This window comes from Oncorhynchus keta, chromosome 11 (assembly GCF_023373465.1).
Source record: "Oncorhynchus keta strain PuntledgeMale-10-30-2019 chromosome 11, Oket_V2, whole genome shotgun sequence".
NCBI lineage: Eukaryota > Metazoa > Chordata > Actinopteri > Salmoniformes > Salmonidae > Oncorhynchus > Oncorhynchus keta.
This window is the reverse complement of record NC_068431.1, coordinates 17774394-17794827: the sequence shown is the minus strand read 5'-3', so window position 1 is coordinate 17794827 and position 20434 is coordinate 17774394. Positions and strand designations below refer to the sequence as shown.

Genomic DNA, 20434 nt, shown 5'->3' with positions numbered 1-20434 from the left:
ACAGTTTATACTGTTGCCTTGGTCTCGCTCGCATTCCTTCCCACAGGAGAAGGGAGTGAAGAAAAAAAGAAAACCAAGGGGCTGGAAAACTTGCCTTAAAAAAGTATTAAACGGTGGCAGCTATTCTTAGACACACTCTTAGACTATTTCAGAACACCAGTGCCTTAAAGGGGATCTGGCTGCTTGTTACTGTCATATGAGCATACATTTTTAGCGTGGTGGTCTAGCAGGAATCGAACGCACGATTCTGGCATTGCAAATTTCATGCTCTACCATCTGATCCACAGTCTCTCCAACCACACACAAAAATACACATGCGTGTGTTTTGACTGTTTCTGGGTTGTATTTCAGAGGAGGCTGGTGACCCATGACACTTGGAAGTGTTTGTTTGAAAGGTTAAAGGAAACAGACAGCTTTTGCCAGGATGCCCGGAGGTCTTCTTGTTAACAGTGTGTGTGTGTGTGTGTGTGTGTGTGTGTGTGTGTGTGTGTGTGTGTGTGTGTGTGTGTGTGTGTGTGTGTGTGTGTGTGTGTGTGTGTGTGTGTGTGTGTGTGTGTGTGTGTGTGTGTGTGTGTGTGATGAGGGCCATCTACATAAACAAGCACAGTGTCTAGATCTAGTCCTTACTCCAGGCTTGTCAGGCCTGCTTTTGGAGGATGTGAGTGTATAAAATATATTCTCCATACAAAGGTTGACCCTAGTTAGAATGTATTTATTTTCAAACACCCGCTTTCCATGTCTTTTCTTGTGAAATCAACAGTCTTTCTGTCCTCTCTCCTCCAATCACAGCGGAGCCCCTGGTGAGGCAGGTGAAGAAGACACGCATCAAGAGGGATGACTTCCACATCTTGAAGGTGATTGGTCGAGGGACCTTCAGTGAGGTGAGAGGACGCCGCCAAAAGTGAAGGTGCACTTTGAACAATTGAATCTTATCTCCGTGGTAACGTGTGTGTTGCTGTATTTATAGGTGGCTGTGGCGAGGATGCGTAGCACACAGCAAGTGTACGCGCTGAAGATTATGAATAAGTGGGACATGCTGAAGCGAGGAGAGGTAAACACACACAGGAACCTTCCCACTGGGCACAAACTGGTTGAATCAACACCGTTTCAACTACAAAAAAATAAGTGTGATGACATTGAATCAACATGGAAAACTGATTGGATTTGAAAAAAACAACAAAGAATTTTTAAGCGATGGTCTACCCTATAAAACAACACGTTTCACTGCACTTATCTGGTGTAAGTAACAATATTTTATAATTTTAAAGCTAAACATAATGACATGGTTCAAATGTTTCTTGTTTTCATGTTGAATTCACATTCATTGACAACTCAATCAAATGTAATTTGAAACTAGACATTAACATAATGTCTGTCCTTAGTGGGTTTTACTATGCACATAACAACGGATACATTTTGTATTAGAACCAACTTCTTTGTTGCTTCTTGCGTCTACTGTAAAACAACATCCCAGCTAGCACATAACGTTCTGAGAATGTTGTCCTATGGTTATTTTGCAATACAACCTTCTCACAACTTTCTAGAAATGGTGCAGGATAGTTGCTTGGCTTTGGAAAATTCTCAGCAAATTTAAAGACGTTAAAATAACTTTATTTTCTTGGTGTTTCATTACAGAACATTTCCTAAAAGTTCAAATATGGTTACACTTGATTACATTTTTAGTAATGTTCGAGGAACGTTCTACAACTGCTTTGACATTGGGAATGTTCTGAAATAGTTCAGAGAACATTAAGAAAGTTTTTTCTGAGGGAATTCCAGTACTTTAGAGTAACGTTTCCTACAGGTTTCCTTATAGTTCTATTTAAAGTACTGCTCCCAAATGGTTCCCTGAGGTGTGTTTGTCAAGGGCCACAAAAAAAACTGTGTACTGTTGAGGGTGCTTGAGGACCAGGGTTGGGAAACACTGCCTTAGGACACATGGAAATGAATTGGCTATGTATGGCTGGAGATCAAAACAGTTAACGCAAGCAGTGTTATTAAAAATCATATTGTTCTCAGAATGTTATTTAACCTTCTATGGCATGGTAACAAACTATCTTTTTGTACCTCACAGCACCCCTTTTTGATAATATTGTTTTTATATATATATGTATATATATATATATATATATATATATATATATATATATATATATATATACTGCTCAAAAAATAAAGGGAACACTTAAACAACACAATGTAACTCCAAGTCAATCACACTTCTGTGAAATCAAACTGTCCACTTAGGAAGCAAAACTGATTGAAAATAAATTTCACATGCTGTTGTGCAAATGGAATAGGCAACAGGTGGAAATTGTAGGCAATTAGCAAGACACCCCCAATAAAGGAGTGGTTCTGCAGGTGGTGACCACAGACCACTTCTCAGTTCCTATGCTTCCTGGCTGATGTTTTGGTCACTTTTGAATGCTGGCGGTGCTTATACTCTTGTGGTAGCATGAGACGGAGTCTACAACCCACACAAGTGGCTCAGGTAGTGCAGCTGATCCAGGATGGAACATCAATGCGAGCTGTGGCAAGAAGGTTTGTTGTGTCTGTCAGCGTAGTGTCCAGAGCATGGAGGCGCTACCAGGAGACAGGCCAGTACATCAGGAGATGTGGAGGAGGCCGTAGGAGGGCAACAACCCAGCAGCAGGACCGCTACCTCCGCCTTTGTGCAAGGAGGAGCAAGAGGAGCACTGCCAGAGCCCTGCAAAATGACCTCCAGCAGGCCACAAATGTGCATGTGTCTGCTCAAATGGTCAGAAACAGACTCCATGAGGGTGGTATGAGGGCCCGACGTCCACAGGTGTGGGTTGTGCTTACAGCTCAACACCGTGCAGGACGTTCGGCATTTGCCAGAGAACACCAAGATTGGCAAATTCGCCACTGGCACCCTGTGCTCTTCACAGATGAAAGCAGGTTCACACTGAGCACATGTGACAGACGTGACAGAGTCTGGAGACGCCGTGGAGAACGTTCTGCTGCCTGCAACATCCTCCAGCATGACCGGTTTGGCGGTGGGTCAGTCATGGTGTGGGGTGGCATTTCTTTGGGGGGCCGCACAACCCTCCATGTGCTCGCCAGAGGTAGCCTGACTGCCATTAGGTACTGAGATGAGATCCTCAGACCCCTTGTGAGACCATATGCTGTTGCGGTTGGCCCTGGGTTCCTCCTAATGCAAGACAATGCTAGACCTCATTTGGCTGGAGTGTGTCAGCAGTTCCTGCAAGAGGAAGGCATTGATGCTATGGACTGGCCGGCCTGTTCCCCATACCTGAATCCAATTGAGCACATCTGGGACATCATGTCTCGCTCCATCCACCAATGCCACATTGCACCACAGACTGTCCAGGAGTTGGCGAATGCTTTAGTCCAGGTCTGGGAGGAGATCCCTCAGGAGACCATCCGCCACCTCATCAGGAGCATGCCCAGGCGTTGTAGGGAGGTCATACAGGCACGTGGAGGCCACACACACTACTGAGCCTCATTTTGACTTGTTTTAAGGACATTACATCAAAGTTGAATCAGCCTCTAGTGTGGTTCTCCACTTTAATTTTGAGTGTCACTCCAAATCCAGACCTCCATGAGTTGATAAATTTGATTTCCATTGATCAGCACATTCAACTATGTAAAGAAAAAAGTATTTAATAAGAATATTTCATTCATTCAGATCTAGGATGTGTTATTTTAGTGTTCCCTTTATTTTTTTGAGCAGTGTATATATATAATATCGCCGGACATGTCTGTGTCCTATGAAATGAGGGGCTGAAGTGAGTGTGGCCTTTTGTCTGGGGTGGAGCAGTCCTTTCAGAAAGCAAAGCCGCATGGGACACATTGCCACCAATTGGTAAGATAAAATCACTTTTTAACATGTTTAAATTGAAATAACTTTTTTTTTTAAATATATGCATGTGCATGAGTATGTAAAGAAGTATGTTTGATTGTTTAAAGACATTTATTTTTTATTTTTATACTAAAACAGTGTTTTTTGGTTCGTTGCCTCAGGGCAACATTGTGCAGTTAGACCACTTTTGTTCGGGCAAGTGTGGAGATGTGCTTGGATGCATAATTATGACCATGGTCAATGTTTTTACTTTACTATCTACTGATACTTACAGGAAATGGACACAATAACATTTTATGGGCGGAAGGAACATCATCGAGCAGTTAGGGTCATTCCCTCTGACAGTGAGGACCATGAGCCAGGGGTCAGTCAGTTAGGGGTCAGTCAGCAAAGTAATATTTGCGTGTGCATGCATGTGTGTGTGTGTGTGTGTTCGCGTGCATTAGTGGATGAAGAAGGGTATATGACACATTCAAATGTGTGCTTCCTGCTTTATTTTTTAAAGGAGAATGCCTGTCTGTTGACAATGAGACTGAGTCTGAGGATGAAGATGTAGCAGAGGTTGATGTTCCACGCCTACCCCGGTGGACAACACCCCACAATGCATACTTCAATGCTTACCCAGAATGGCAGGGCCTGCTTTCAAGATCTGATGATATCATGTCCCCCTCCAGTACTTCAAGCAGTTTTTCACTGAAGACATTCTGGAAGTTATTGTAGGCCTGTCAAGTTTATATGCAATACAATGTAACGTAAACAAGCCCCTTAACCTCACAACAAAAGAATTGGAGCAGTTCCTGAGTATTGTGGTGTACATGTCGTTGTTTGCTTTACCAGGCACCCGCATGTTTTGGAACAAAGTCTGCCGAGTGTCCCAAGTTGCTGACACCATGATACTGAATAGAAGGGAGGCCATCAAAACAAAACTGAGGTTGACAGGTGGGATCTCAAGCGAAAGATGATCACCAAAGTCCCCTGCCCTGCTGTGGTGAAAGAATACAACAAGGATATTGGTGGGGTGGATCTGCTTGACTCACTGAGTTCCACTTCCTGGATATGATCATCGTGAAGACACTGGCATGAGAAAGAAGGAACAAATGAAGCTGTATGCCTTCAAGTCATACATTGCTGAAGGCCTATGCAAAAGTGGAAAGAGTCTGGAGTGCAAGAAAGGTCATCCCAGTTCCACAATTGCTGGTGAGTAAGAGGAGGAAAGGACCCCTGCTCCAATTCCAGTCCCTAATGTGCGCCTGGATGCCACAGCCCACTGGATGAGTCTGGCTGAAAAGAAGGGGAGATGCAAGGTACCAGGTTGCACAGGTACACCAAAAGCCAAGTGTCAGAAATGTGATGTCCACCTCTGTTTCACATCCACCAGCAACTGCTTCCTGAGGTTCCATACAGAATTGGAAATCAGAGTGTGCTTTTGTCAAAAAGGGAAACACTGATTCAAACAATAACCCAGGCAAACACACATTCAGACACACTGAAACACACACACACTCGCACATATACCCGCACACATGGGCTAACCCCTACACACATGCACACACACACAGACAGTCATTTGGATGTTGGTTTATATGTTTATATGAAAAATAAAACTTTTGTTCTAATTCATATATCGCTTGTTTTCCTTATTCCAGCCCTGAGGCAACAAACCAATGTCTGGTTCGGGGGTGTGGGGTGCGGGGGAATGGACGACAAATGTTATGATAGATATATTATCAGGGGCCCCCAAGCCCCCAAAAAAAGAAATTGGGTAAAATATGTTTTACCCCCCAAAATAAAAAGTCATGCCATAGAGGGTTAATTACCTTCAAATAAGATATAATTTCTGTTCGCAGAACATTAATAAAGCCTCCCAGGAAAACTTTCAGGAAACCATAGTAAAATGTTCTCAGAACCTCCATGCAACCCAAAAAGGAACGAACCCAGAACAGGAAAAAATGTCACTACCGTTCTCAGAACGTTCCGTTTTACATGTCAGGAAACTTATGGCTTCATTCCCAGAACCAACGGAAAACCAAAAACGTATGTTCCCACAACTTCCAAGGAAGCAAGCTGGGATGTGAGGCCATCTGTCTCTCTGTGTTGCGTCTTTGTGTTTCTGTCCTTGTAGACAGCTTGTTACCAGGAGGAGAGAGAGGTTCTGCTGAAGGGTGATCGAAGGTGGATCACAGAGCTGCACTATGCCTTCCAGGACGACAATTACCTGGTGGGTATTAGTGACAAATCGCTAACATCAGGGTCATTCCAGCCTTCACATCTGACTGCAGTCTACCTGGTGTGATTCAGTCACTTCCCTCAGTTTCTTTCCCTTGAAATACACCAAGGGATAGTAATTTAATCTTTCTTTCTCTCTATCTCTCTCTCTCGCTCACTCTCGCTCTCTCTCTCAGTACCTGGTGATGGACTACTACGTGGGTGGTGACCTGTTGACCCTGCTCAGTAAGTTTGGCGACCGTATCCCTGAGGACATGGCCCAGTTCTACTTGGCTGAGATGGTCATGGCGATCGACTCCATCCACAGGATGGGCTATGTGCACAGGTTAGTTGGTCAGAGACACCTGGCAACATGACAACCTCCAGCAAACAATTTGTGGTGTTCCTAGAATACCGCCGTAATGTTCTGAAAACAGTCATTTTTCTGGAAGAAATGTTCTCAGAAAACAGGGAACATTGTTCCTTACTTTGGAGGACCTACAAGAGAGGTTCAAATAATGTCTGTTAACTCTGGAATGCATGAATAAATAAGCATAATAGAGTGTGGACTGTTTACGTCATCTAATGGTTTCACTTTGTTCCATGCACCGCAAGTTCTGAGTCTAGGGTTCCACGAACCATGGGTACGTTAGCTATGAAATCTCATATAGATGACCTGGGAACAGTAAGAATAATGTTCAGACCTGTGAATGTGCATAGTCAGATTTGCATCCTTCACTCTCCCCTTTGTAGGGACATCAAACCTGACAACATCATGCTGACGGCGGAGGGCCATGTCAGGCTGGGGGACTTTGGTTCCTGTCTGAGGGTCCAGGAGGATGGCATGGTGAGAGACCCCAAAGGGCCACAAAATACTCACAATTCACTCCACAATACTGTTGTGCAAAAGTAACAGAGTGGGTATCAAACCTGGGTCTACTGTGAGTCACAAGGTTGTGTAAGCCCTTCAAGCTAAAGCCAAGGCTCGGGGAGCTAACCCGAGGATAGAATTCTAACTTTTGTAAATGCTCAGGGAGCTATCCCGATGATAGAATTCTAACTTTTGTAAATGCTCTGGGAGCTAACCCGAGGATAGAATTCTAACTTTTGTAAATGCTCAGGGAGCTATCCCGATGATAGAATTCTAACTTTTGTAAATGCTCAGGGAGCTATCCCGAAGATAGAATTCTAACTTTTGTAAATGCATTTGTGTGCCTTGACATGTGTCTGTATATTTGCAGGTGTACTCTTCCCTGGCGGTGGGCACACCCGACTACCTGTCCCCAGAGATCCTGCGTGCGGTGGAGGGAGGGGGAGGCTACGGCCCTGAGTGTGACTGGTGGGCCCTGGGGGTCTGTGCCTACGAGATGCTGCAGGGGACCACACCCTTCTACGCAGACTCCATCTCTGAGACCTACGCCAAGATCATGAACTTCCAGGTACGATGATGACTTTATACAGAAACTAGTCTTACAGATTGATCAAGAGAACATGTTGAGGGTCATCAGAACATTTTCCATATGTTTCTGTAGATCAGTGCAAAACGTTATAGGAAATACGAAGAGGGAAGGATGTCGAACAAGAACTACAATCCCAAATATACCCCTAAACCCTACACTTGTGGAGATATTAGAGAATTCAATTAGTACAAGCAGTATGGTGAAACTTCCACATAGCTTCCTAGAGCTATTATAATATTGCTTACACCTGTCAAAACCAATCAGATCTCTGCAAGTGCATAGGGCGTAAAACATTTTTTTTATATATATATATATATTTTTTTTTAAAGTGTGTAGGGTTTAGGGGTCAATTTGGGATTGGACCATAGTGATCTTTGAGACCATTTTCTTATACATCTGCAAGGAGTGCAAAGAGGTATATATTGAGCTCAAACCTAAAGAACTCTGAAGAACTCAGAGGAACCAACCATTATGTCCCCCCAGGAGCACTTTGAGTTCCCCCCGTCTGGCCCCGAGGTTTCAGATGAGGCCCGTTCCCTCATCATGGGGCTAATCTGTGAGAGGGAGGATCGTATGGGGGCCAGGGGTTCTGGGGACTTCAGGGCCCACCCCTTCTTCTGTGGACTAGACTGGGGCTCCCTGCATGAACTTCCAGCACCCTTCCAACCTGAAGTCTCCAACGCCACTGACACCTCCAACTTTGATGTGTTGGATGACTGCCTCAGTGAAATGGTATTAATCCGAAAAGTCAATATGCAATCTACAATCTATATACGATCCATTTAAATGTAAAGGAGTCTAATACAAAGCCTTTAGGGACTCCACATAATATTGCATGGCTCCAGAAGCAAGCCTGAAAAGCAAATATAGCAGATAACATATCAACATATAAAGCACTCTATTTGTAATGCTGTCTTGTGTTCTACAGGAAACACTGAGTGATGTTATGGACAAGGCCCCTATCGGAGTTCACCTGGCTTTCGTTGGCTACTCCTACACAGCTACAAGGTCACATTCATATCATATACTGTCTCAGTATCAAAGTACCCCAAATTAATGGGGTATCATACAAAACTATATCAACACAGTTATGTTTTCTTTGTCTTTTGTTCTTTCTGTTTTTTTTTTGTATCTCTTACAGACAGACAGGTGCCTTGGATCGCAGTCGTGACATCATGATGGAGATTGACCACCAGCGACACCTTGGGTTGCCAAGCTTCAATTTCCAGGATAAGCTTGTAGGTTGACCATCCACACCTAACACCTAGCTGAGTTACGTTTTAACAATCAAGACTAGAATGCTAACTTCTAGATTGGCTACTAAGGACAATTTGAGTAGTCGGGTAAGCGATGTGGAACCACTAGCTAGTTAGCTGTAGGTTGGGACTCCCACCCTGTTACACATATATGTCCATTTATTTATGCAGGAACGCTAAGTGCTTTCCTCATCTCATGTGTCACTAAGCAGTGACAAAAATGCTTAGTTCCTCCTGAGCTAGCAACATCTTGAATGTGTTTTGTGGCATACGTCAAAGTTAGGCACGCTATAAATACTAACGGCTGCTAGATTAGGTTATGCTGAGTACAGGTGGTTGGTGGCACCTTAATTGGGGAGGATGCGCTCGTGGGAATGGCTGGAGTGGAATAGGTGGAATGGTATGGTTTGATGCCATGGTTTGATGCCAACACATGGTTTGATGCCATTCCATTAGCTCTGTTCCAGCCATGATTATGAGCCCGTCCTCCCCAATTAAGGTGTGCTCAGCATAACCTGTGCTCTCCCCTCAGCAGCCTCCACTGATGCTGAGGGCTACACAATGTTAACCTTTATCAGGCGGTGTATGTCTAACACTGAGGGGTGCTGTGGGCTTTCAGAGTCAGATGTGGCAGCTCAGAGATGTCCTGACCACGCCTGACAACCTGCCTGCCCTGCTTGAGCTCCCCCTAGCCTTGGAGCAGGGTACTGCAGAGTCGACTCACACCACAACAGAGGAGGAAGAGGAGGAGAACGACCAGAATTCAGTACTTGATGAGGATCTGCATAGGTTAGATCACTCCTGAGTGAGACAGACAGATACACATATACATTTTTTTTGTAACCTTTTTTAGCCTTTATTGAACCAGGTAAGTCAATTAAGAACACATTTTATTTACAATGACGGCCTACCAAGAGGCAAAAAATAATAAACTAAGACAAAACACACATCACGACAAGACACACGACAACAATACATAAAGAGAGACCTAAGACAACAACATAACACGGCAACAGGACAACATGGCAGAAGTACGAACATTGTTAGGCACACACAGGTAGATATGGGGCCTATGCTTTTATTTCAGTATTGTTCTACTGCTAAAAATGAGTCTCCCACACCTTTTCCTTTCATACTTGACAGACTCAGCAGACAACTGGGTAGCTATGCAAAAGTTTACTATTTTGTTGCATTACAACCTATAATTTAAATGGATTTTTATTTGGATTTCATGTAATGGACATACACAAAATAGTCCAAACTGGTGAAGCGAAATTTAAAAAATGACTTGTTTCAAAAAATTATCAAAAATAAAAAATGGAAAAGTGGTGCGTGCCAATTTTTTCCCCCCTCTGCTTCGAATTCCCTAAATAATGTGAGCGTACCAAGTAAGTAGGCGTCACTCTAAAGCGGGAAGGTGGAATAAACGAGTCAGGAGTAGGTTTTCTTGATTGAACACGGTTCTCTATTGAGGGTATTTTGTCAACAAAAACATTCCAACATAATCAATGAAAAATCTTCCAAGGAAAAACACACATCTTCTTCTCCAGATGAAACAAGAACACAACAGGATTATCTTTAAACTACAACAAACATAAATCACGGGTTTGTCACCGTCTTAGTGGTTCTTTCAGCACAGCTTCTCTCTCTCGGTGGCCATCTTCCAGAGATAGTTTCCCCCTCTCTGCTGGTTCCATTCTCTCTTTTATAGGGGAAGGAGAGTATGTCATTAGTACCGTCAGCTGTGCTTAATTGACTCTGGTTACCTTGTCTCCCATGCTTTGTTGGGCTACTATCCATGAGCCCAGCCTGCCCTCTAGTGGTCCTTCCACATACCTTCCCCCCCAGGACCGAACCGGAGGGTCGGGCGCCAGATGCACCATCTTGGTCTCGTCGGGACAGCGCGTCTGCATTCCCGTTCCTCGATCCGGCCCTGTGGATGACATGGAAAGAGAACGGTTGTAAAGACAAAAACCATCTGGCTATTCTGTTGTTATTGTTTCTCTTACCAGCCATCCACGTGAGGGGCGCATGGTCAGTAACTAATGCAAACCTCCGACCCAATAGGTAGTACCGGAGATAATCGAGGGCCCACTTGATGGCTAAGGCCTCTTTCTCTACGGTCGCATACCTCTGTTCCCGATCGCTGAGTTTCCTACTAATGAAGAGAATCGGCTTCTCTGCTTCACCTTTACCCTGAGCTAGTACGGCCCCGAGCCCTGTATCCGAGGCGTCGACCTGCACAATGAACTCTTGTGAGAAGTCCGGAGCCTGTAGAACGGGATCAGAACACAGGCCATCTTTTAGCAATTGAAAGGCCTCTTCCGTCTCGTCTTTCCACTCTACCTGGTTTGGCAGGTTTTTCCTGATGAGGTTTGTGAGGGGGTTGGCAATGGTTGCATATCCCGGGATAAAACGGCGATAATATCCTGTTATCCCTAAGAAGGCCCGAACGTCTCGCTTGGTCCGGGGTCGAGGCCAGTCACAAATTGCCCTGGTCTTCTCTGCCTGCGGGCGTATTTTCCCATTCCCCACGGTATACCCCAGGTATTGCGCTTCGGACAGGCCCAGGCAGCATTTATTTGGATTGGCTGTCAACCCTGTGGCTTCCAAACTCACGAGCACCGCCCGTAATCGCAGGAGGTGACTATCCCAGTCCTCGCTGTGGATGACCACATCGTCTATGTACGCCGCTGCATACTCTTGATGGGGCCGTAGAATGGCATCCATGAGGCGTTGGAAGGTTGCAGCGGTCCGTGCAGTCCGAAGGGCATCCTCACATACTGGAAAAGCCCCTCTGGGGTGGCGAAGGCAGTCTTTGGGCGATCCTCCGGAGCCACCGGCACTTGCCAATATCCCTTCGTCAAATCCAGGGTAGTGATGAACTTGGCCTTTCCTAAGCGCTCCAAGAGTTCATCCACGCGGGGCATGGGGTACGCATCGAATGTAGAGATGGCATTCACGCCCCTAAAGTCGTTGCAGAGTCTCATACTACCATCGGCTTTGGGGACCAGGACTATGGGACTGGACCACTCGCTCGTCGAGGGCTCGATCACGCCCATCCTCAACATCTCCCTCACCTCTTTCTTAGCGATGACTCGGCGAGCCTCAGGAATCCTGTAAGGGCGGATATGCACTTTCTTGCCGGGTTCAGTGTGGATATGGTGGAACAGGACATCTGTTTGTCCTGGGAATGGAGAGAATATTCGACCAAAGTTCATAATGAGCTTGTCTAGCTGTCTTGACTGCTCCGGTAGGAGAGTTTGGCCACGGCGCACCTGTGGTAGAGCCTCTTTTTTTCTTTGCGCTCCAGGGCCATCAAAGCCACCTCCTCCTCTCGTCCATGGTACGTCTTCAGCAGGTTTATGTGATAGAGTTGGACCTTCTTCCTCCTGTCAGGTTGCTTGATGAGGTAATTGACCGGTGAGACCCTTTTCATTACCGCGTAGGGCCCCCTCCACTGCGCCAGCAAGCGATGTTCGGCCGTGGGCACAAGCACCATCACTTTCTCTCCCACGGTGAACTCACGCGGGTCGCGGATTTATCATAGGCCCGGCCTTGGGTCCTTTGGGCCTTCTCCATATGCTCCTTGACTATGGGCCACACTGCTGACAGGCGGTCTCTCATCAGGGTAACGTGTTCTATTGTGGATCGAAAGGGGCATGGTTGGGTCTCCCAGGTCTCCTTGGCTAAGTCGAGGATTCCTCAACAGGGTCTGCCATAGAGCAATTCAAACGGAGAGAATCCAGTGGATGCCTGGGGTACTTCTCGCAGGGCAAACATTAAGTGTGGGAGAAGCATGTCCCAGTTTTTCCCGTCTCGGGACACCACTCTTCTCAACATGCTTTTAATTGTTTTGTTCAAGCGTTCACACAACCCATCTGTTTGAGGGTGGAATATGCTTGTACGTATCTGTTGAACCTGATGTAACCAACACAAGTCCTTCATCAACCGGGACATGAACGGGGTTCCTTGATCGGTTAAGATCGTCTTGGGAAGGCCCACAAAAGAGAACATCAGGAATAACTCCTTGGCAATTCCCTTTGACGACATGTTACGCAGGGGTATGGCCTCCGGGAACTTGGTAGCGTAATCTATAACCACTAGGATGTACTCGTGTCCTCTGGCGGATTTTGGGAGGGGTCCTACGAGGTCCATAGCTATGCGTTCAAAGGGAGTCTCTATGATGGGGAGAGGAATCAAAGGGTTACGTAGGTGTGGCCGTGGGGCTGTACGTTGACATTGATCACACGTCTTACAATACCTGGCCACATCTCGGTGACACGGGGCCAATAGAATCTCTGCATGATTCTGTCTTGTCTCGTGCCAGGTGTTCTCCTAGGACGTGGGAATGGGCTAACTGTAGAACTGTATCCCTGTATGGTCTAGGCACCATTAGTAATTCCTGGTTTTCCCCCCTTCGTCGTACAACCCAGTATAAGAGACCCCGCCTGATTGCATAGTAAGGAAGAGGGGGCTCACCTGATCCGTCGACGTTCCTCCCGTCGATCACCTTCACCTTCCTCATGGCCTCCCTTAGGTCTGGGTCTCTAGGCTGCGAGGTGCCGAACTGTCCCTTTAATTCCTGGGGCAGGTCAACCTCAGTAGAGGGATGTGGAGGTTGTTCCACATCCCCATCAGGGGGGACCGAGGAGAATCCCTTCCAGGTTCCCTCCTCGGATGGAGCTTCGAATATATCCCTTAGTGCCTGGTTGCTCCTTCCTTCCTGCGTTGTGTATAACCCTTCACAGGTGTCTTCATCGGTGGTTTCCTGGAATATCTGTCGTAAACGTTGGGTCGCTATTTCTTCCTCTGCTGTAGAGGACGAGGACGTGGCTACGTCTCCTTGTAGTACTACTACCTCTGGCTTGGAGTTTCTCTTCTTTCCTGTCCCCCTTCTTCCCGTGCATAACGTCATCTGCCGAAGCTCCTTTTATAGGGGACAGTCTCTCCCGATCAATAATGGCACCTTCAGCTGGGGCACTTTCCCTGCCCTGACTGTACACCTTCCTTTTGGAGTGAGAATAGGCAGAATCACAGTGGGGTAATAGTGGGTGTCTCCATGGATACAGGATACGGCTACTTTGTCTGGTAGCAGTGTTGCGGAGGTCACCATCCGCTCCTCTACTAACGTAACCATACTTCCCGAGTCGAGAATAGCTACCACATCTTGTCCTTCAACTCGCACCGGAATCTCTGAGGCTGGGGCTATCTCTGCTAACCAACAGTGTTGATCCTGCCCCCTCAAAACGGGATGGTGGGGGTAGGCAGTGACGACTCCGTGACCATGGGCTCATCCTTGCTAGGACATTGTGGGGCATAATGGTTGGGAGACTGACATTTATAACACCGACCCGGCTGTGTGGTGGCTGACTTCTCCCACCTCCGGGGGGGGCTTGGACGTTTCGGTGGTGGGCGCGCCGGGGTGAGTCGTGGTACGGGATTGGAAGACTCCTTCCGTTCCTCCTTGTCACTTTTTAACAACTCCCCTGTAGACCGATATGTTTCCACCGCCTGGGCTATGTCGTCGGCTGACAACGGGTTGGCTTGCCCCACAACCCTTTTTAAGTCACTGGGTAATTCTCTCAATATCTTGTCCACTACGAGAGTCTCTATCACATGTCCTACTCCCTTTCCAGGTTCTAGTCACTGTTTCGTCAGTCGTATTAAGGCGAAGATCTGGGCAAGGACGGGTTGATCAGCTGTATAGGTCCATTGATGGAACTTTACAGCCCTATCTCTGGCAGTCAGCTGGTACCGGGACAGGATCTCGGTTTTTAGTCGCCCATAGTCCGCAGCTTCGCGGGAATCCAGGTCAAAATAGGCTTCCTGAGCCACCCCGGTCAAAAGAGGAGCTAATGCGCTAGCCCATTCTGTGGGCGGCCACTCTTCCAAGATGGCCGTCCTTTCAAGGTCATGAGGAAGGCCTCAATATCATCCTCCTTGGAGAGACGAGGTAAGATGGCGTGAGCAGACGCTCTTGGCCTAACTCTAGGTTCTTCTCGTCGACTCAGCTGTTGTTGCAGGAGTTCTATGGTTGTCTGCTGTGCCATGATCAATTGTTGTAGTAGGGCGTTATCCATTGTTCTTGAATGGTTCCTCCGGGTCTACTGGAAGAATATTGATTTACTCACTTATCCTTGTGTCACTCGTCCACCTAATGCCTGCATCCTCCACCAATGTGAGCGTACCAAGTAATTAGGCGTCACTCTAAAGCGGGAAGGTGGAATAAACGAGTCAGGAGTAGGTTTTCTTGATTGAACACGGTTCTCTATTGAGGGTATTTTGTCAACAAAAACATTCCAACATAATCAATGAAAAATCTTCCAAGGAAAAACACACATCTTCTTCTCCAGATGAAACAAGAACACAATAGGATTATCTTTAAACTACAACAAACATAAATCACGGGTTTGTCATCGTCTTGGCTGTTCCACTGGATGTCATAAGGTGAATGCACCAATTTGTAAGTCGCTCTGGATAAGAGCGTCTGCTAAATGACTTAAATGTAAATGTAATGTAATGTCTTAGTGGTTCTTTCAGCACAGCTTCTCTCTCTCGGTGGCCATCTTCCAGAGATAGTTTCCCCCTCTCTGCTGGTTCCATTCTCTCTTTTATAGGGGAAGGAGAGTATGTCATTAGTACCGTCAGCTGTGCTTAATTGACTCTGGTTACCTTGTCTCCCATGCTTTGTTGGGCTACTATCCATGAGCCCAGCCTGCCCTCTAGTGGTCCTTCCACAATAAGATCTGGTGCAACCAATTACCTTCAGAAGTCACATAATTAGTTACATAAAGTCCACCTATGTGCAATCTAAGTGTAACATGATCTGTCACATGATCTTAGTATAGAAACACCTGTTCTGAAAGGCCCCAGAGTCTGCAACACCACTAAGCAAGGGGCACCACCAAGCAAGTGGCACCATGAAGCACACGGAGCTCAACAAACATGTCACGGACAAAGTTGTGGAGAAGTACAGATCAGGGTTGAGTTACAAAAACATATCAGAAACTTTTAACATCCCACAGAGCACCATTACATCCATAAAAAAATGGGAAGAAAATGGCACCACAACAAACCTGCAAAGACAGGGCTGCCCACCAAAACTCACAGACCAGGCAAGGAGGGCATTAATCAGAGAGGCAACAAAGAGACCAAAGATAACCCTGAAAGAGCTGCAAAGCGCCACAGCTGAGATTGGAGTATCTGTCACTTTAAGCCACACACTCCACAGAGATTAGCTTTACAGTAGAGTGGCCAGAAAAAAAGCCATTGCTTAAAGAAAAAAACCTAACACCTCTCATCACCCCGAGAACACCATCAGTGAAGCATGGTGGTGGCAGCATCATGGTGTGGGGATGTTTTTCATCGGCAGGGACTGGGAAACTGGTCAGAATTGAAGGAATGATGGACGGCACTAAATACAGGGAAATTCTTGAGGGAAACCTGTTTCAGTCTTCCAGAGATTTGAGACTGGGACAGAGGTTCACCTTCCAGCAGGACAATGACCCTAAGCATACTGCTAAAGCGACACTTGAGTGGTTTAAGGGGACACATTTACATGTCTTGGAATGGCCTAGTCAAAGCCCAGGCCTCAATCCAATTGAGAGTCTGTGGTATGACTTAAAGATTGCTGTACACCAGCGGAACCCATCCAACTTGAAGGATCTGGAGCAGTTTTGCATTGAAGAACGGGCAAAAATCCCTGTGGCTAGATGTGCCAAGCTTATAGAGACATACCCCAAGAGACTTGCAGCTATAATTGCTGCAAAAGGTGTCTCTACAAAGTATTGACTTTGGGGGGTGAATAGTTATGCACCCTCAAGTTTTCTGTTTTTCTGTCTTATTTCTTGTTTGTTTCACAATAAAAAATATGTTGCATCTTCAAAGTGGTAGGCATGTTGTGTAAATGAAATTGTACAAACCCCCCAAAAAAATCTATTTAAATTCCAGGTTGTAAGGGCGAAAAAATCAGGAAAATGCCAAAGGGGGTGAATACTCTCCCAAGCCACTGTACATTATATGTAGCTAATAAAGCTATAATGTAATGATGCCTTTTGATATTTAGGTGAGTATTCATAGCCAATACCAGAGCCATTGTATTCAAAGCTGATCTTATCTAATCATCTATGTAGGCGGCTGCAAGAGGCAGAGAAGAGGAATGGAGAGCTGGAGAAAGAGATGGAGAGACTGAGAGGGGAGATCCAGGGCCTGAAGTCCCCCAAGGAGACAGGCAAGGGACCCAGCACTCATCCCTTCTCATCTCCTCTTCAAAAAAACCTCATACTTGAATCATTGCCTGTTCTATCATCCTTCCCTTGGTTTCTTTTCCAACCATTTTGAACTTTTGACCTGAAGGTTGTGTCGTGTTCATAAAAGTACACAACTGAAAACTTTTAAAAACGTCTCGCAACGGAAAACTAAAATGAGCTTTTCTTATTGGAAGAATCCAGCTAGTCCCTCCCTTTTTCAAAACATTTTCATACATTTGATGCCTCACAGGCAACAGTGTCTAACAACACAAATGTGATATGGTAGGATTTCCAGACCATATGAGCCACATACTGTGAAAAAAATAGTGTTTCATAGCAGGAGCACCAAGCAGCATCTGCTTATGTTGGAGCCCTTGGCCAGAACAGAACAATAAATACCCCATCTAAGAATAGGCCTGGTATGCAGCCATTGGCCCTCCCTCTCTATAAATCAATACAGCGTAATGAGCCTTTTAAAGATGCAGTGTTTGGGGGTCTCCTTCAGGGTAGGTTTCTAATGGGTGGATGGAGGGCTGGATGCATTCAGTCCCTTAGAGGACTCCAACTCCCAGAATGGACCAAATGACAGGCGCTGTTGACAAGCAGATAAACAGGACCGGCTGGCTTGCTTAAAGGGGAAACAACATTGTTAATGAAATAATAAACATATCTATGTACTATACTTTTAAAAAGTTGCCAAGAAACACTGGCAAAGCCTCACGCCCTTTCCAATCACTCCATTTTCATCACATTCTCTCTTTCTCTCTCTCACTTCCACACACCCATTCACTCACGCAATCACTGCTGCTGAAATTGTTTACGTTTTCGTTGTTGTTGTGACTTTCACAACTGGCTCGTCAGCAGTGCACCCACCCAAAACAGTTTCCTGCAAAAGTGTAGCTACTCAGTCCTGGGCCACGTTCAGTAGGCAAACATTGAGGAATGCTGCAGATAGAAATGTCATGAGGAATAGAACTCCCAGCTATTTGGCTCCTTGGAAGTTGTGTAAACTTAAGTTTTTGGTTTCCTATTGGTTCTGGGAACGAAGTCATATGTTTCCTGACAGGTAAAACTGAATGTTTTTAAAGCATTCTGAGAACGGAAATAAACAATTTGCCTGTTCTGGGAATGTTCATTTTTGGGTTGTAGGGAGGTTCTGAGAACGTTTTACTACTTTCCCTGAAAGATTTCATTAAAGTTCTGAGAACGGAAATTATATGTTATTTCAAGGTAATTAAATAATATTCTGAGAACACGTTTCAATAAGACTTTTAATAACACTGTTTTGAACTTCAAGTACAGATAGCAAATTAATTTCCATGTGTCCTAAGGCATTAATCATGCAAACACATGTATTTTTATTGTGGCTCAGCATCAGTGAAATTTGAACCAATGATCTTCTGTTCTCTATCCATGGAATTAGTCCACTGCGCCACCAGGATGGAGCGAGCATGCCATGTTCATTTTAGTCTATTCAAACAGACCCCATTTCAAAGGAAACAAGACTCATCAAGATCAAATGTGGCCAATTAGTGGGCGTTGCCAACACACCTGAGCATACAAGATAGAGGATATAGTTTTGTTGATGCTGAGAGCAGAATGTATGTTTTCTTGTCATTTATATGGAATGTTTTCCTGATGTTCGGAGAACATGACTTTAAATAGAACCACGAGGAAACCCGTAGAAATTCTTATGCTGATGTACAGAAATTCCCACCTAAGAAACATATGGTTCTCAGAACGTTATGTGCTAGCTGGGTATCGTGCACCATTCCCAGAATGTTGTGGGAAGGTTTTCTGCAAAATAACAATAGGAAAACCACGCTCTCACCAAGCGCTAAGAAACATACAGTATGGTTCTCAGAACATTATGTGCTAGCTGGGCTGACACGATAGAGCTAATCCCCAATTCTGGGTGACAGACAACCATATCTGTTCTACACAATATATTTCTATCTGAACATTCCTGTAACTTTTCACCCTCCTGAACAGGCCCCTGCTCTCTTGGGCTAGGTTTCCCAAAAGCATTGTTGGACTAAGATCATCGTCCGTCCCTTTAGTATCAATGGAATTAAGATGATCTTAGTGCTACGATGCTTTTAGGAAACCCATCCTTGGGCTGTTCTAATGTACCTCTCTCTTCTCCAATCACAGAACTGCGTGTCTGCCCGTCGTCTCTTTCTCTGCCTGCACACTGTCTGGATGATGTAAGACTTACTCTCTCTCTCTCTCTCTCTCTCTCTCTCTCTGAGATGATCAAAGGCTTTCTGAGGGCAAACAAACAACCTATTTGGCTGTCTGCTTGGTCATTTGGGAAACATCTTGTTTTAGCAACTAACATTGGCCTTATTTGGGGTATATAAAGAGAATGTGTGTACATTTCCATGTGGATATAGAGGTAGTGCAAAGCATAACAAGGTCTTACCCCACTCACACCCAGCCCATATTTCTGCTCCTGCAATGGGTCCCACTTTATTTGGATAGTCCTCTATAGATGGTTTACAACTTGCAGGTCTATACGCCTTGCTGATCTACAGCTAGTGTTAGTGGTAGGGCGAGAGTTAGTGGATAACTGTACTATCCAAATAAAGCATATTTTTTGGGCACGTCACAGCACAGCATGTAACACTCACCTGGCGAAATATATTTCACTGCATTAATCTGAAATAACGAGTCCTCGTCATGCCCAGGGCCAATGAAATTATTTTGTGTCTGCCTTTCTCTCACGGATTTTGACCCAGGCGAGTGCGGCAAGCTGTGCTGTGCTGTGCTGTGACTCGCACACAAAAAAGACTGCATCTGTACCCTGGCCTGCAATCCTGTTCAGTTCGTGACTGTGAGTGTGTTTCAGGGGAAGAAATCGCCCCCTGCCTGTCACTACCCGCTGGTGATCCCTCTCCACCGCCACCTGCTGCTGTTTCACAGGGTAGGAGATTTGAAACATGAGGACTGGAAATGATGCTTTTGTCCCAAATTATACCCTAATTCCCTATTTAGTGCACTTTTGACCAGGGACAACAGGGGTCTGGTCTAAAGTATAGGGAATAGGGTGCCATTTGACACACCCATATACTGATGAAGAAATTACTGTATGACTGCATCTCTCTCTCTTTGCACTGTTTCTCTATCTCCCCCTCCTTCCCACAATGGCTCCACCTTTTTTTCTCCACCTCTCCCCCTTTATACTCTCTCTCTCTCTCTGTCTCCCATCTCTCCCCCTTCATGCTCCCCTCCCTCCCTCTCCTTCTCTATCTTCCTCTCACCCTCTCCCTCCCTTCCATCTCCTCCTCTGTCTCCCTCTCTCTCAGATGCGCTGGCCACAGGAGAGGAGTGAGTCCTACTTGTTGGTGTGTGCGGAGGGGGGAGATCTCCAAGCCTGGGACAGACACTGCTGTACTGAGATCTCCTGAACCCCCC

At 45.6% G+C, this 20434-nt stretch overlaps 1 protein-coding gene across 4 annotated transcripts in view; it reads left to right on the top strand.

Moving 5' to 3' along the window:
• Positions 1–20434, top strand: part of LOC118389848 (myotonin-protein kinase-like) — a 26542-nt gene extending 6108 nt beyond the window's left edge. Inside the window, exons 2-15 of one of the 4 annotated variants that reach the window (XR_008147351.1) lie at positions 790–881; positions 968–1051; positions 5967–6062; positions 6247–6395; positions 6803–6896; positions 7291–7488; positions 7993–8241; positions 8438–8517; positions 8651–8747; positions 9385–9554; positions 16901–16998; positions 19172–19224; positions 19759–19943; positions 20326–20400. Coding sequence is in view for 3 of the 4 variants with exons in the window: in XM_052529641.1 (XP_052385601.1) it covers positions 790–881; positions 968–1051; positions 5967–6062; positions 6247–6395; positions 6803–6896; positions 7291–7488; positions 7993–8241; positions 8438–8517; positions 8651–8747; positions 9385–9554; positions 16901–16998; positions 19172–19224; positions 19869–19943; positions 20326–20427 (1637 nt within the window). In the remaining variant the exon portion in view is untranslated. Of the gene's footprint in view, positions 1–789; positions 882–967; positions 1052–5966; positions 6063–6246; positions 6396–6802; positions 6897–7290; positions 7489–7992; positions 8242–8437; positions 8518–8650; positions 8748–9384; positions 9555–16900; positions 16999–19171; positions 19225–19758; positions 19944–20325 lie in introns of those variants that run through there. The other 3 variants (XM_052529641.1, XM_052529642.1, XM_052529643.1) reach the window with 3 other exon arrangements.